The sequence below is a fragment of the Nuphar pumila genome, chromosome 4 (assembly GCF_984573655.1).
Source record: "Nuphar pumila chromosome 4, dmNupPumi1.hap1.1, whole genome shotgun sequence".
Lineage (NCBI taxonomy): Eukaryota > Viridiplantae > Streptophyta > Magnoliopsida > Nymphaeales > Nymphaeaceae > Nuphar > Nuphar pumila.
The window spans coordinates 135193662-135207691 of NC_143252.1; the positions used below are offsets into that span (position 1 = coordinate 135193662).

General features: G+C 40.9%; 1 protein-coding gene across 1 annotated transcript; it reads left to right on the forward strand.

Moving 5' to 3' along the window:
- Positions 1-1931: 1931 nt before the first annotated feature.
- On the forward strand, positions 1932-13863 carry LOC149841168 (phosphate transporter PHO1 homolog 1-like). Its single transcript, XM_090003633.1, has 14 exons — positions 1932-2316; positions 2862-3168; positions 3685-4090; positions 4511-4559; positions 4656-4727; positions 5267-5396; positions 6888-7008; positions 10496-10745; positions 11176-11280; positions 11448-11492; positions 12443-12595; positions 12909-13187; positions 13340-13476; positions 13696-13863. Exons 1-14 carry the CDS (start codon positions 2056-2058, stop codon positions 13781-13783), a joined length of 2403 nt encoding a protein of 800 aa, XP_089859759.1. The 5' UTR covers positions 1932-2055; the 3' UTR covers positions 13784-13863.
- Positions 13864-14030: the final 167 nt, after the last annotated feature.

Here is a 14030-nt window from a genome sequence, read left to right on the forward strand (position 1 = left end):
TGTGGGACTTTCGGGAAATGCATCATTTTTTTCGTACAATACGTTTATTTTTTGTTTGTTATATGGGTGGGTTTGGGTATACCTTGATGGGTCAGGTACCCAACCTATTGACAGCCTTATGAGAGTACATCAGGTCAAAGGCAGCTCTAACGGTACCACAAGTAGGGGTGTAAATGGGTCAGGTTTGACTCGAACCCGACCCATACCAAACCCTATAGGGTCAAGGTTTGGTGATAAATAAGAAGGTCCGATAAGAATCCGTCAAGTCCAATTAATACATGGAGTCAGGTATGATTTGTAAAATTTTATACCAGACCCACTGACTAAGATCCATAAATTTTCAATGTAAAAAATATAAAAGATATTATTTTACCAGGTATGGTCCGTGTATGGTTAATGTAATCCTTATAGGATCCGGGGTACGGTTTCTCTTATGGTGGATCTGATTGGACTCGGGTCCGAACCTATGATCAATACCAAGAAACTAGAATCGAGTGCATTGAGAGAGTATAGAAAACACGGTTCTTCACAGTAGGAAAAAAGGAACAAATCAAGGTGCGGTTCGGTTTGGTTGGCATTGGAGGAGTATGACACTGGATGCTACTTTTGCATTCAATTCTTTCACTATGATGGCAGCTTCCCAACGCAACCCTTGTGGATTATTTATACCAAACAGTTTTAAGAGAATATGTACACGTATTATTAAAGGATGATTCATCCGACCTACGTTCTTCCCATTTTCAGGATGGATTGTTGAAGAAGGAATGAACAGAAATGATACTATCCCCAGTATTATTCAGTAGGAATACTCGCAGAATGATCCCTCAAGAAAGATTGCTGTCCAAAACGTGTTTGAGGGGTGCTAATTCAAAATTGCTACAATCAACTTTTTGTGCACTTTGATCGTTTTTTTTTTTTATATTTTTACATGGAGAACGTGTCAAAATATAGCGATATTTGATCTTTTTATATATATATTTACTCGGAGAAACCACCTCAAGAACAGAGACCTAGCAGTGCTGGTTATGCCTGCCTTTCTTACGGTCACTGTAGCAGCATAAAACTCCGTGGGCTTACATTGCCCCCAAGGAGTCGCCAACCTTTGGAACACTTTTGTCATTATATATTTAAAAAATGATGTTTTTTATGTGTTTCATTGTTTTATTCAAATATATGGGCTACCCTCATGGGTACCAAGCCGCTTGTTGGAACTCATAGTGAAATGCTGGTGTGACCAAAATGATGTTTTTATGTGTTTCATTATTTTAGGATCCACACTTGGATTATATTTTTTATATAAAAATATAACTTTTGATGGTTGAAAATTCAGAACATTTTAGGCTATTGATTTTTCAACCCCAAGAAAATCCAACATGCACATTTGAATAACACGATCCAAGGATCCGGTTCTACTAAACCAAACGTAAATCATGTGGAAGGTCAAATGTTGATGAACCTTCGATCCCCACAATTTGAGCCGCTGGATTACTTCAAGTTGACAAGTAGAAGCCTTGGGAGGGAAGGGATCGGATGCAATCTAACGCCCTACGATGCACGAGAGAGAGAGAGAGAGAGAGAGAGAGAGAGAGAGAGAGAGAGAGAGAGAGAGAGAGAGTTCCCTACCAATTTGCTCTTGACCAATGGCTGGATACGCACCAGCCACTTTCACCTTTCTTTAGGGCAGCATGGATTTGTACCTCTCTATCTCCCTACTTGTCCACTTTTATCTGCAATAAAGCATCATCACACTCGTAAAAACACAGAATCCCTCCACCATAAACAAGTGGAAAAATATGGCCAGTATAAACTATTTGGTAGTAGGATATCATAGTATATGCTGTCGGGCATCCATGCAAATCATCCTTGAAACTTTTCTTCTTTTCTTAACCTCCACATAAATAAATTGCATCGCAAGAATGGAATGGAACCATTGTGTTGGTGGGTATCATCGTCACAACTACCACCATTATCAATATTATCAGCCCCATCAAGGCAGCCACTCTATTCCTTCATCCTCCTTGATCATCTTCCTGCGTCTGCTGCCTATTCCCCAAGATGGTGAAGTTCTCGAAGCAGTTCGAGGCTCAGCTGGTTCCCGAGTGGAAAGAAGCCTTTGTGGACTACAAGCAACTCAAGAAGGACTTGAAAAAACTACACGAAGTTAAGCAATGTGAGGCGAATACCAAGAAGGAAGAATTGCAACGTGCTAAGCAGAGCAGCTTCTGCTGCAGCTCCCCTTTCCAACGCATATCATCCCTTCTCCAACATGTCCTACAACTATGTGGCCCTTCATCTACCGTCCATGGAGCTATACAGGCACTCTTTCGCAAACTAGCACACCACACCTCCTCTTTCTTTGCTTCAATTATGGTTACAGGAAGCTTCGTCGTCGAAAGCTTCCTAAATATGGAACCATGAGCTTCTTTCATGCTTCTAAAATTTTATGAGTACTTCTCTGGATGTAAAATCGAACTTTCAACTGATGGTGAAAATGGACTTTTCTAGTCAGAAAATTTGATTTATCTTTTTAAAATTTATTTTTTTATTGCAAGTCTTAATACGATAAAAGATTTTGAAAAAAAAAGGCTTAAAAGATGCATTTAAGTAAAAACAGTACTAGCTCTTTATATTACTTCCTACTAATTTGTATTGCAGTTTCTTATCCATTTCCTGTTATGGTTTCTAAACGCTTCATGCTTCACGTATCAAGGCATTTTGTAATCACTCTTTTCCCCGCTTGATGCTTCATGCATCGCTTATGACACCCACTTCTTACTTTGGTAACTATGGTTTAAGCAATGCATGCATTAGCAGTCACTAATTGCTTCCTTCTCACTCTGTGACGCACTCGACTGAAACAGGTGCATAGAAAGCTCTCTAGTTCCGCTAGCAAAGGAGATGTGTACGAGACCGAACTCTTGGAGCAGTTCGTGGACACGGAGGCGGCAAAGGACTTCTTCTCAAGGCTTGACATGCAGCTCAACAAGGTGAATCAGTTCTACAAGAACAAAGAGGAGGAGTTCTTGGAGAGAGGGGAGACACTAGAGAAGCAGATGGCAATTCTCACAGAGCTCAAGGCCACCCTCAAGCAGCGACGTAGCAAGCAAGGCTCTATCTCTAAGGAAGAAGACCCTTCCATCTCCAGCACTTCATTCGCATTGTCTTGTGGTAGATATGATTATGCTTTCTCCTTTTATATATATATATATAACAAATGGGAATCCTCACCAAGAATCGGGTCACTTAGGGCCCGTTTGTTTGTCACGGAAAGTAGGGCCTTTCAGCAGAAACGCATCGATGGCCGTGCATTTCCGCAGACCCACTATGACTAAACAAAAACAAACTGAGAACTCCTCCTCGAACTGGGGACTCCTTTTCTTTGAGGAAAAAAAGAGCCCAAAATACATGGGCCTCCTACTTTCAGCGAAAAGGGTTCCCGTGGGGAAGGGGAAAGGAAAGGGTTCCGTGACATGCAAACAGACCCTTAGTGGCCCCCCCGCCTCCCTGCAAGGTAAAACTCTGGATCGAGGGCACTACCACCCAGCCTTATGTGCCCCAACTGTGATAAAGCAACAACAGCACCTATGCGCCAGCAGGATTTGATCCAGCATACTCTCTTAATTTTTCTTCTTTCCTTATAGTAATCTCTCCAAGCATCTTAGTAATAATACCTTTCATGATTAGGCTTTACAGAGGAAGAAGAGACACTTGGAGCAGCTGATACCAGCTCTTTAGATTTGGAGAAGAATGGGGCCTCATTTCTTGACTGGCCTCAATCTGAAGAGTTGGAAAAGAGCACCAAGTTGAAGAAAGAGGAAAAGAGGCAGAGTGTGTCTAGGAGTTTGTCAGCAAAGACATTCAATTGCCAGGGGAGAAACTTGAGGATGGACATCCCCCTCACCACACCCTCTAGAACCCTTTCTGCACTCACTTACTTGGTGTGGGAAGACTTGGTAAACCAATCCAAGAAATGTGGCTCTGATGGAAGCAAGTTGAACATAAACAAGGCCACATTGCACCATGCTGAGAAGATGATAAGGGGAGCTTTGATTGAGCTCTACAAAGGATTGGGATACCTAAAGACATACAGGTAGGAGTAATTACCACCTCTATATATATACCTTTTTAACATCACTATAGCCGGTTGATGTGAGATGCATGCGATGCTTTTCTCATGTTCTATGTCACAATTGGACACGCTATTTGAGGATCCCGTCTAGGAGACAGGACACGACGCGTTATGTGACATGTTACGACACATAACGGCAATTGTTTTACAATTTTTTAACAGTTTGTAATTATATTTTCAATAATAAATTTATTTTGTATGTATTAAAATATCAAAAAGAAAAAGAAAATTCAATTAACAATTCAAAAAACAGGCCTTGCATCCTATTTTTCGAAAAACTTTCGAACTAGTGTCTTGTACTCTCGTCGAATAACGGTTTATCTCCATATGTTTTGTGACATAACTTATGTTCATCAAAGATGATAATGGTTGCTATTGCAGGACTCTCAACATGATGGCTTTTGTAAAAATACTGAAGAAATTCGATAAGGTATGGGAGAAGTGTTCATTGTTCTTACTTGCTTGCTTCCAAATGGCATAGGAAATGCTTGTACATGTTTATTAAGAGGAGATTGAAGTTTTGCAGGTTACAGAGCAGCAGGTTCAACCTATTTATATTAAGGTGGTCGAAAGCTCATACTTTAACAGCTCAGATAAGGCAAGTTTCTAATTAAGACTTGGAAGCAACATAATCTAATTTAATACTATGATGACTTGAAAGCTATAGTTACTCAAGTCTTCTGACAACCTTACAAGCTAGCCTGGTAGCATGCAACCACGCTCTTCTTTCACACTTATGAAAAATTTGATGAAAAGCTCATTTTTTAAAAAATGAAAAGGTTACTTTTTTGAATAAGAAATTGAACTTCCTTGAAGTTATCATGTTAGAAGAAATGCACCTTCTTTTTTGAAAAATTAAGTTTGCATTATAAAGACTACATATATACTGGGTACTTTTAGTAAAAAGAAACCCTAAACGATGTATTTAAGTGAAAAAGACACAAGTTTTATGTATTTTTTTGTCACTTCATAAAGCTTTACTATATGTCTCCTAAATAATTTTGGCTTCCTGCACTAAAGCATTTCTCAAACGCTTGTTACTTCCTTTCCTCTTCGCGCTTAACTTTGGTAATTACATGGTGAGAAAAGCTTCTTTTTCCTTATAATTTTATTTAAACTCCTTTTACTAATTACCAGGCACTCAAATTAGCTGATGAGGTTGAGGAGATCTTTGTGAAGCACTTCATGGACAATGACCATAGAAAAGCAGTGAAGTACCTCAAACCGCACCAACGTAAAGAATCCCATACTGTCACCTTCTTTATTGGTACTTTCTTTTGCACCCATCTCTTTGCTTTCATCTGAGAAGTTCTTTTCTCCATGTTTTTATGTTTTGGAATAAAAGAAAAGTTCAAAAGTTATACAAGATAAAAGAGCACTCTCTTAAACTTGTTAGGAAAGCTAATAATCATTACCATCTTCCTGTATTTCCTCCACTCGTCTTTCAGGTTGGTGTTTGTCTCAGAGTCTCAATTAGTGGGGTGTAAAGGTTGTCCACTACATAAGGGGGTTAGATATTTGGGCAATATAATGAGATAGTACATTATAGGTTAAATTAAACCTCCTTAAAATGAACTATACCTTGTTTTGTGCTATCAAATCATGGAAAAGTTGGAGGTAGGTGCAGCCCTTTAGGTGATGCATGTTTGCAAATCTATGGTGCAGAAGATAGGTTAATTTTTTCAAGTGAAAAAGCATTTTATAGGTTAAAGCATTTTTTACGGCATGTTTGCAAACGTATAAAATGCCCTCTCACCTATGGTACCCGGACACTCTGTTTTTTCATCTGTACCCGTGTCGACAGTGTATCCCCACGTAGACATAAGTTGACACCCGGACAAACTATTTTATCCTCGGTACATACAAGTTTATATTTAATTTATAATTTATAATTATATTTTCAGTTTATAACTTTATATTTTTAGTAAATAATATATATTTTAGATATAGCATATATATATTTAGATTATATTCAGTTTATTTTGAATTTATTTTATATTTATGTGATATATATATATATATATATATATATATATATATATATATATATATATATATATATATATATATATATATATAGCCTTGTCTCTGTACCCACATTTTTTAGAATTATCGTGTCGTACCCTCAATACCCGCACCTGCACCCAGGTGACAGCTTCTCACCTAGAAAAAGTAAAAGTCTCCCCTAGTGAGAAAGTGTTCACAGGGTTTGCAAACCTATGAATCTTTTTCCCATAACGATGAACAACACTTTACTCTATATATGAGAAAGATTTTCTTGTTAATCCTTTCTCACCCTTTTCCTTAAGGAGGTGCACTTTGTTGCACCCACACCCATGGGATGTGGGTTTCGCGTGGAACCCAACTCCCCCTGGTGTACTTCACCAAGTCTTTCTTATGGGGCATTTGTTTCAGCCCTCGAGATCGGGCCTCTTTCCCACATTTTTGGATGAAACAAACACTGCTAAGGAAATGATTTACAAGCTGTTTTCCTAAGTGAGAAAGCGGCTTATTTAGCTTACAAACATGCCCTTAATTGGTGGAGAGAAGCTGATTCACACTTTACTTTCCTAGCTAATTAAGAAAATAGGTTTGCAAACATGCTAGTGATTAGATCCACCTAAACCAAGATGAGATAAACTAAAATATTATGGTATCCCATAACATGACATAAAGGGATTCGTTGATTAGTTTGACAGTTTTCTGTTAATTTTCTTGTCATTAAGTCACAACTAAAAAGCGTACTTTTTTTTAACAGGACTCTTTACGGGGTGCTTTATAGCATTGTTTGCTGGGTACGTAGTCATGGCCCACATAGCAGGGCTCTACACAAGTCAAGCCAATCCTGTGTACATGGAAACTGTGTATCCTGTATTTTGGTAGGCATCCCTCACACAATGTGCTTTTCATCTTTTTTGCTCTTCAGTATTCTCTTTTTCTGAAAATGATCTTATATGCCTACCACCATATGAGATCTAATCTGATGGCCACATCTAAAGAATCAGATTCCACAAACCAATGCTCCATATATACACAATTGGATCCTTTTGTACCCAGGTGGGGCCCTGCCACAACAATACCATGCAAGTAGTTGTAGACATTGGGCCGGGTACACTGCCCAGGACGTGTCGGGCTCAGAGCACTTTTTTTGTAGCACGGGCTGATTAAAGTTGGGCCCGGCCCGGCCCGGCCTGATTACTTAATTGGATCCAGCCTAGGGATGCAAATGGTTTGAATCGGGAGTAGTTAAATACATTGGGGATTTAGATTGGAATCGGATCCCGAACAACCAAAATTTGTAAAAGCTCCATCCTGGATCTGTCTCATTTGCAGCCCTGGTCCAACCCAATACAAAAATACATAGGACATGACAAGGCCCAACCCGTTTAGTGGTTGGGCCTAATTAAAAGGCCTGACCCAAACCCAATTACAACCGGCCAGCCTCATGCCAGGCCTGGGTTTGGGGTGGGGCCTGTAAGGCCCTCCCCAGGTCCTATTCAGGCCAAACCAGACTGGCCCAATGTCCACCCCTACATGCAATGCAAGGTCCATTTCCTTACCACACCCTTGAGTCATATCTTGGAGCTGTTCCCCTTGTTGGGGCTCGGCCTGGAACCAGTCAGACATGGACCAGATATAACTTTCAGGGCCTCGCAACTGATCCGGGTCTGGGACCAAACCCAGCTTTGGCCGTCTGTCCGGTGGTGAAGTGTCTAATTCTTGAAGAATTTGCACGCATTAGTGGGGTTTTGACTAGGGGTGGCAAAATCTGACCCGACCCGCCAACCCGCTTCTTAGCCAGGTTAGGGTTTGTCGGAAACGGGTTGACCCGCCTAACCCGTTTATTAAACGGGTCGTGTTCGTGTTAGGGATATGCCAACCCACCAACCCGTTTAATAAACGGGTTAGGCGGGCGGGTCATTTATGAGAAAAGTTTAATTATTTATGTTTATCTTGATTATTGTAAGACAACTTGGTGGATATGTTTGTAGCATGGTTGTAACTTGTAAGACAATTATGTTGATGTTGTCTTTATGTTTATGACTTTATGTTGATGTTTTATGTTAATGTTGGTAGTACAATTCCATATTGAGATTTGCATAAAAAAAAGTATAATATGTATTTTTTTGTGTGTTTCTAATTGTGTTATTCGGGTTAGACAAGTTATTTGGGTTACTCGGGTTGGTTATCATGTCTATGTTATTGGGTCGACCCGTTTAATAAATGGGTCGCCGTGTCGTGTAATCGTGTCGTGTCGACCCGACCCGTTTATTAAACGGGTTAGCCATTTAATAAATGGGTTGTGTTCGTGTTTGCCACATCCGACCTGTTTAATAAACGGGTCGTGCTCATGTTGAGGTATTCTGACCCGCCAACCCGTTAACCCGACCCACCAACCCGCCGACCCAATTGCCACCCCTAGTTTTGACCATAACTACCCCAATTATTTTCTCGGACCTACTTCTTTGAGTCCATCATAAGATTATCATATGACCAAATTGAGTAATAAATAATATATCGACCGTTTGACAGCCCTACTCCCATATGGTAAAAAATTGTTCTTTCTTCTTTTTCTTCCCTTAAAATCTTTCGGCTTGTGAAGCTAAAAATCTGTCACAAAGATACGTTTAAAGGACACAGGACACGGCACTCTTGGAAAATTTTCCCATTAAGAAAAGTATATAAAAGGTCATGACACGAGTAAATTGGAGTATCTCTGTCACATATATAGCTATATGTCTAGGCCACAAACTGTCCGGATCTTTATGGTTGGAGGTTGTATTACCCTGGCTAGGTGTGAATCCAGATCCATATTCATATCCAAGCAAGAGGGAAATATGGATTGGACCATACACAAAGATCTGATTAGCTTGCATCCAGCTGAGACTTGAAATTTATATTAAAATAATGAAAAGGGCACAAATATACTTCTCGATAGGTTTGGCAGAAAAATAACCAATGAGGGAGGGTTCAGGTGCCCTTAGAGGTGGCAGACAGGCCTGAACCGATGGCGTAGCAGGCGGCCCTTCAGTTCAGGCCCATTAACGGGCCGGTTCATGAACTGGACAAACCACGTTACCAAAGTCCAAAATTTCACTATGAAAAAAAATTACAAATTAAAACTAGAAAGAAAAAAATCTAAAAACTGTAAATATTACAACTAAAAATAAAATTATGATTACTTGTCTTCTTCTTCACATGGATACTTGACGGGTTGAGTTGGGTTTTCGGGTTGGTCTGGTCCGATTCACGGGTTAAACAGGTTTTTGGGATGGGGGTAAAACCGGCACGGCCCAATACACAGTTCACGGGTTGAGCCCATACTGTTACTGTAGCTCTTGGGCCACGCAGGTCCGGGTTCCAATGAGCCGGTTCCGGTACGGTTAACGGGTCGAACTGGCCCATTAGCCACCTCTAGGTGCCTCCCACAATCTTTAGGATACAGCCTGTCAGCTGTGGGGCCCAACAACAGATATTGGGCGATCAGGTGAAGCAGAACACCGAAAGTGTACAATCACTTTCCACCTGATCTACCCTCAGCAAGAGGGACGGTAGGGTGCAATTAGGGGTGGCAAAACCTGACACGACCCGCCAACCCGCCTCTTAGGTGGGTTCGGGTTGGGCTTAAGCCAACCCGTTTAATAAACGGGTCGACCCGCATAACCCGTTTATTAAACAGGTCGGGTTCGGGTTGGGGGTATGCCAACCCGCCAACCCAGCTGACCCGTTTAATAAGCGGGTTAGGCGGGTGGGTCAACCCGCCAACCCGTCTGCCAATCCACCAACCCGTCGACCCGCCAACCCGACCCGAGAACCTGAGAACCCGTTTACCCGACCCAACCCATTTACTAAATGGGTTGGCGGGTCGTGTCACCCGTTTATTAAATGGGTCGGGTTCGTGTTTGCCACAGCCGACCCGTTTAATAAATGGGTCGGATTTGGGTTGAGGTATGCTGACCCGCCAACCCGTCGGGTCGACCCGCCAACCCGTCGGGTCGACCCGCCAACCCGACACGATTGCCACCCCTAGGTGCAATCACATTGCACACTTTGAGTGTGCCACTGCAGTTGACAGCCCTCCATCTTTGGGATACAGCTGTAGGGCCCAACAAAAGATGGAGGGCAGATCAGGTGCAGCACACACTAAAGTGTGCAATGTGATTGCACCTGATCTGTCATCATCATAAATGGCTTATTCAGCTAGTCAGTTTTGCGGACTGATACTAAGTCCTGTCTGATTCTAGAGCGGATGGACACCTTGGCCATCCCTCAGATTACTGGATTCACGATCATCTGGGTGGTGTTCTTTTTTTTTCTTGGCTAATACTAATTAACAATGACTGTTTTCACTGTTTGGTAAAACAGCATGTTCAGCCTCTTGTTCCTTCATTTGTTCCTGTACGGATGCAATATCGTCGCATGGAGGAGGGTTCGGATAAACTACAGCTTCATCTTCGAGTTCAAACCCACCAAAGAACTAAAGTATAGGGATGTGTTCTTGGTGTGCACCACCTGCATGACGGCAGTGTTGGGAGTGATGGTGGCCCACCTGTACGTTGTGGCTAAAGGCCATTCGTCCACACAAGTGCATGTCATCCCCGGCCTACTGCTTTTGGTAATTAACAGCCTCTCTCTCTCTCTCTCTCTCTTTCTCTCTCTCTCTCTCTGGACTGTCAATGGGTATATGGACCCGAATTCTCAGATGTGGACATAAAATAATATTTGGATTGATATGAACACGACCCAAGCAATATGCAGGCTGGGTTTGGGTTATGATTTTTTGTCAGGTACCCGACCTGATCTGGCTTTCTTGCAGGGTACCCCACCTGACCTGAGTGTTTTACATGTAGTTTTAATAACAGTAAACTTCTGAAATTGTAAGGATCCGGATTTCATTTTTTCTTGATCTGGCAAAACCCGAACCCCACAAATTGCATTACCTGGGCACGTTCAGGTACACCCCGATGGGTCTAGTACCTGACCAGTTGACATATCTCTCTCTAGATCTCTCTGTGTGCTAATGACTTTGATTTGCTTCTTGGCAGATCTTTTTACTGTTGCTGGTTTGTCCTTTTAACATTGTATATCGATCAAGCCGGTTTTGTTTCCTCCGGATCCTAAGGAATATTGTTTTAGCACCCCTTTACAAGGTAAAGTAAGAGAACCCAAATTGCATGAATATTTTATGTTGCTAAGTTAAGACTTTGATGTTGAAAATGCAATAGGACAGAGTAGGTTCAAATTGCTTTTTCTTCTTTTTCCCCCCTCTTTATGTACAATATGTATACGACGATTTTGTGGTGAATCTCATCCGCAGGTTGTCATGGTTGACTTCTTCATGGCTGATCAATTTTGTAGTCAGGTACTAACCCTCAAATTGATATAAAACCTTGCTTACCTTTTGAGTACTTAGTATTGTATTTCTACCATGAGTAGTTAGAAATTCATAAATTTGGATTTGTTAAAAAGGCAAATATGTTGCCTATAGTTTTCGTGTTGGTACTGTCCGTTAGTTTGGAGTGCATCTGGAAACCTATCGGATCCAAACAATCATGTTTTTAGATTCGTTTGGATCATGGATCAGCTTTTTGCCAGATCTACATCATTTGGTATTAAGGAGTATACATACATGTATGTATGTGTCTAATCATTAGTTGGTTTCCTATATGTTTTTATTTTATTTTATTTTTGAAAAGAACAAAAAAATTAAGTAATCATAGTTTGCCCAGTTTAAGACTTGTCGCTTTGGCATAGTACACGTGATGTATACAACCAACTCAGTTGGGTCATGCCTCCATCATTTTTTAGTCTTTAGCAAATATTCTTTTTAAGGTTGCCCATATTTTTAATATTTAGATGGAGAAACTGCCTCGAGGATTGGACCATACTTATGATCACTGTCCTTACAGCATAAAACTCCATGAACTTATCCTTTGCCCTCAGAGAATCTCCGCACTTTGGCTTGCGCAAGGGGTGACGCCCATAGGATTTGAACCTAGGCCCCATCCCACTGTACCAAACCCCTTTGGGGCAAGGTTGCCAATATGCATACGCTCTGAGGTGGTTGGCATAGTGGGGTTGGGCTGAAATCGACATACAAGCAGAGCAGTTGAGGTTAGAATCCTGTCAGCTTCATATCCTCTGTATAAGCCGATGCACAGCATAGGCCCTAGGAGCAAGGGTCATAGCCACGGAGTTTTTCTCTATGATCTACCTGCTACCACTGTTGAATCTAATCAGGACCCTTTCAGTAGTTGTGTGTTTATGTTAATTGATTTCATTCTTTTGAAGCTCACAAGACATCCTTGGCAGGTTCCAATGCTAAGGAGCCTAGAGTACGTGGCCTGCTACTACATAACAGGAAGCTACAAAACACAGGATTACAACTTCTGCACGCGTTCCAAGCATTACAGAGACCTTGCCTATGCTGTTTCCTTTCTGCCTTACTACTGGAGAGCAATGCAGGTAATATGCCCCCTCATCCTTACCAAGAAGAAAGAAGAAGAAAATAACCAAAATTAAGTCAGTCACACGGGTACGACACATGGACACGCTACGTGACACGTTAGTATGTCGCTTGTCCAACATCATTTGTGACTTTAAATCATTTTTTTTTAAACTTTGCTATTAATTGTATGTTAGACATTCAATCAAACATGGGTCCCATAGTCCTTTCATAAAAATCATGCATTGGCATCTTAAATGCGTGTTGCATCCATGTCGGTGTCCGTATCCATGTGACATACATAACAAGTCAGAGGTATATGTACTTTTTCAGTGTGCCAGGCGATGGTTTGATGAAGGGCAGAGCAGCCATCTGATCAATCTAGGGAAGTACGTATCTGCCATGATCGCCGCCGGTGCCAAGATTGCTTATGAGAGGGAGAAAAGCGCTGGCTGGTTGTCTCTGCTTGTTATCACCTACAGTGCAGCAACAGTTTACCAGTTGTACTGGGACTACGTCAAGGACTGGGGCTTGCTGCAGTTCAACTCGCGCAACCCTTGGCTGAGGGATGAGCTGATGCTTCGTCACAAGTTCATATACTACTTTTCCATGGTATTGCATTCACTTTTTGAGACATTCCGCATCTCTTTCATTAAATGAAGTTCACGTTGGAATCATCTTTAATATTTAAGCAGTTAAAATGGCACTTAGAAAGCTTTTCCTGCTCAATTCATTGACAAAGAATAATGATATGAACTTTGCAGGTTGTGAACCTTGTGTTTAGGCTGGCTTGGTTGCAGACCGCCCTCCACTCTAACTTTGGGAGTGTGGATTATAGAGTAACTGGATTCTTTTTAGCATCACTTGAAGTTATTCGAAGAGGTCAATGGAATTTCTACAGGTAGTTTACTTGTATCTTCAAGTACCATCTCTCTCTCTCTCTCTCTCTCTCTCTCTCTCTCTCTCTCTCTCTCTCTCTCTCTCTCTCTCTCTCTATATATATATATATATATATATATATATATATATATATATATATATATATATATATATATATATATATATATATATATATATATATCTTAAATGCTAACCAACATGCTTTGAATGATGGCCACAGGTTAGAAAATGAACATTTGAACAATGCTGGCAAATTCAGGGCTGTCAAGACTGTCCCACTTCCTTTTCAAGAAGTGGATGAAGATTAACAATACCCATCCATTGTACATGTCATAAAATATGGCAAAATGTTCAAGTAAAATATAGAAATAAAATGCCCCTTAGTTCTAAACTTGCTGGAGCTGAATTAGTTCATTTGAGAATTAGCAGACTTGGGACCTTCCATAGCCAAACTTGCCCACAGCCTATTGTGAAATGTGAACTCTTAATGTGATGCTTTTCTTTTTATCCCTCTTTTATTCAAGGAAATGCTTGAAACTCTTGGTCTGCATTAGC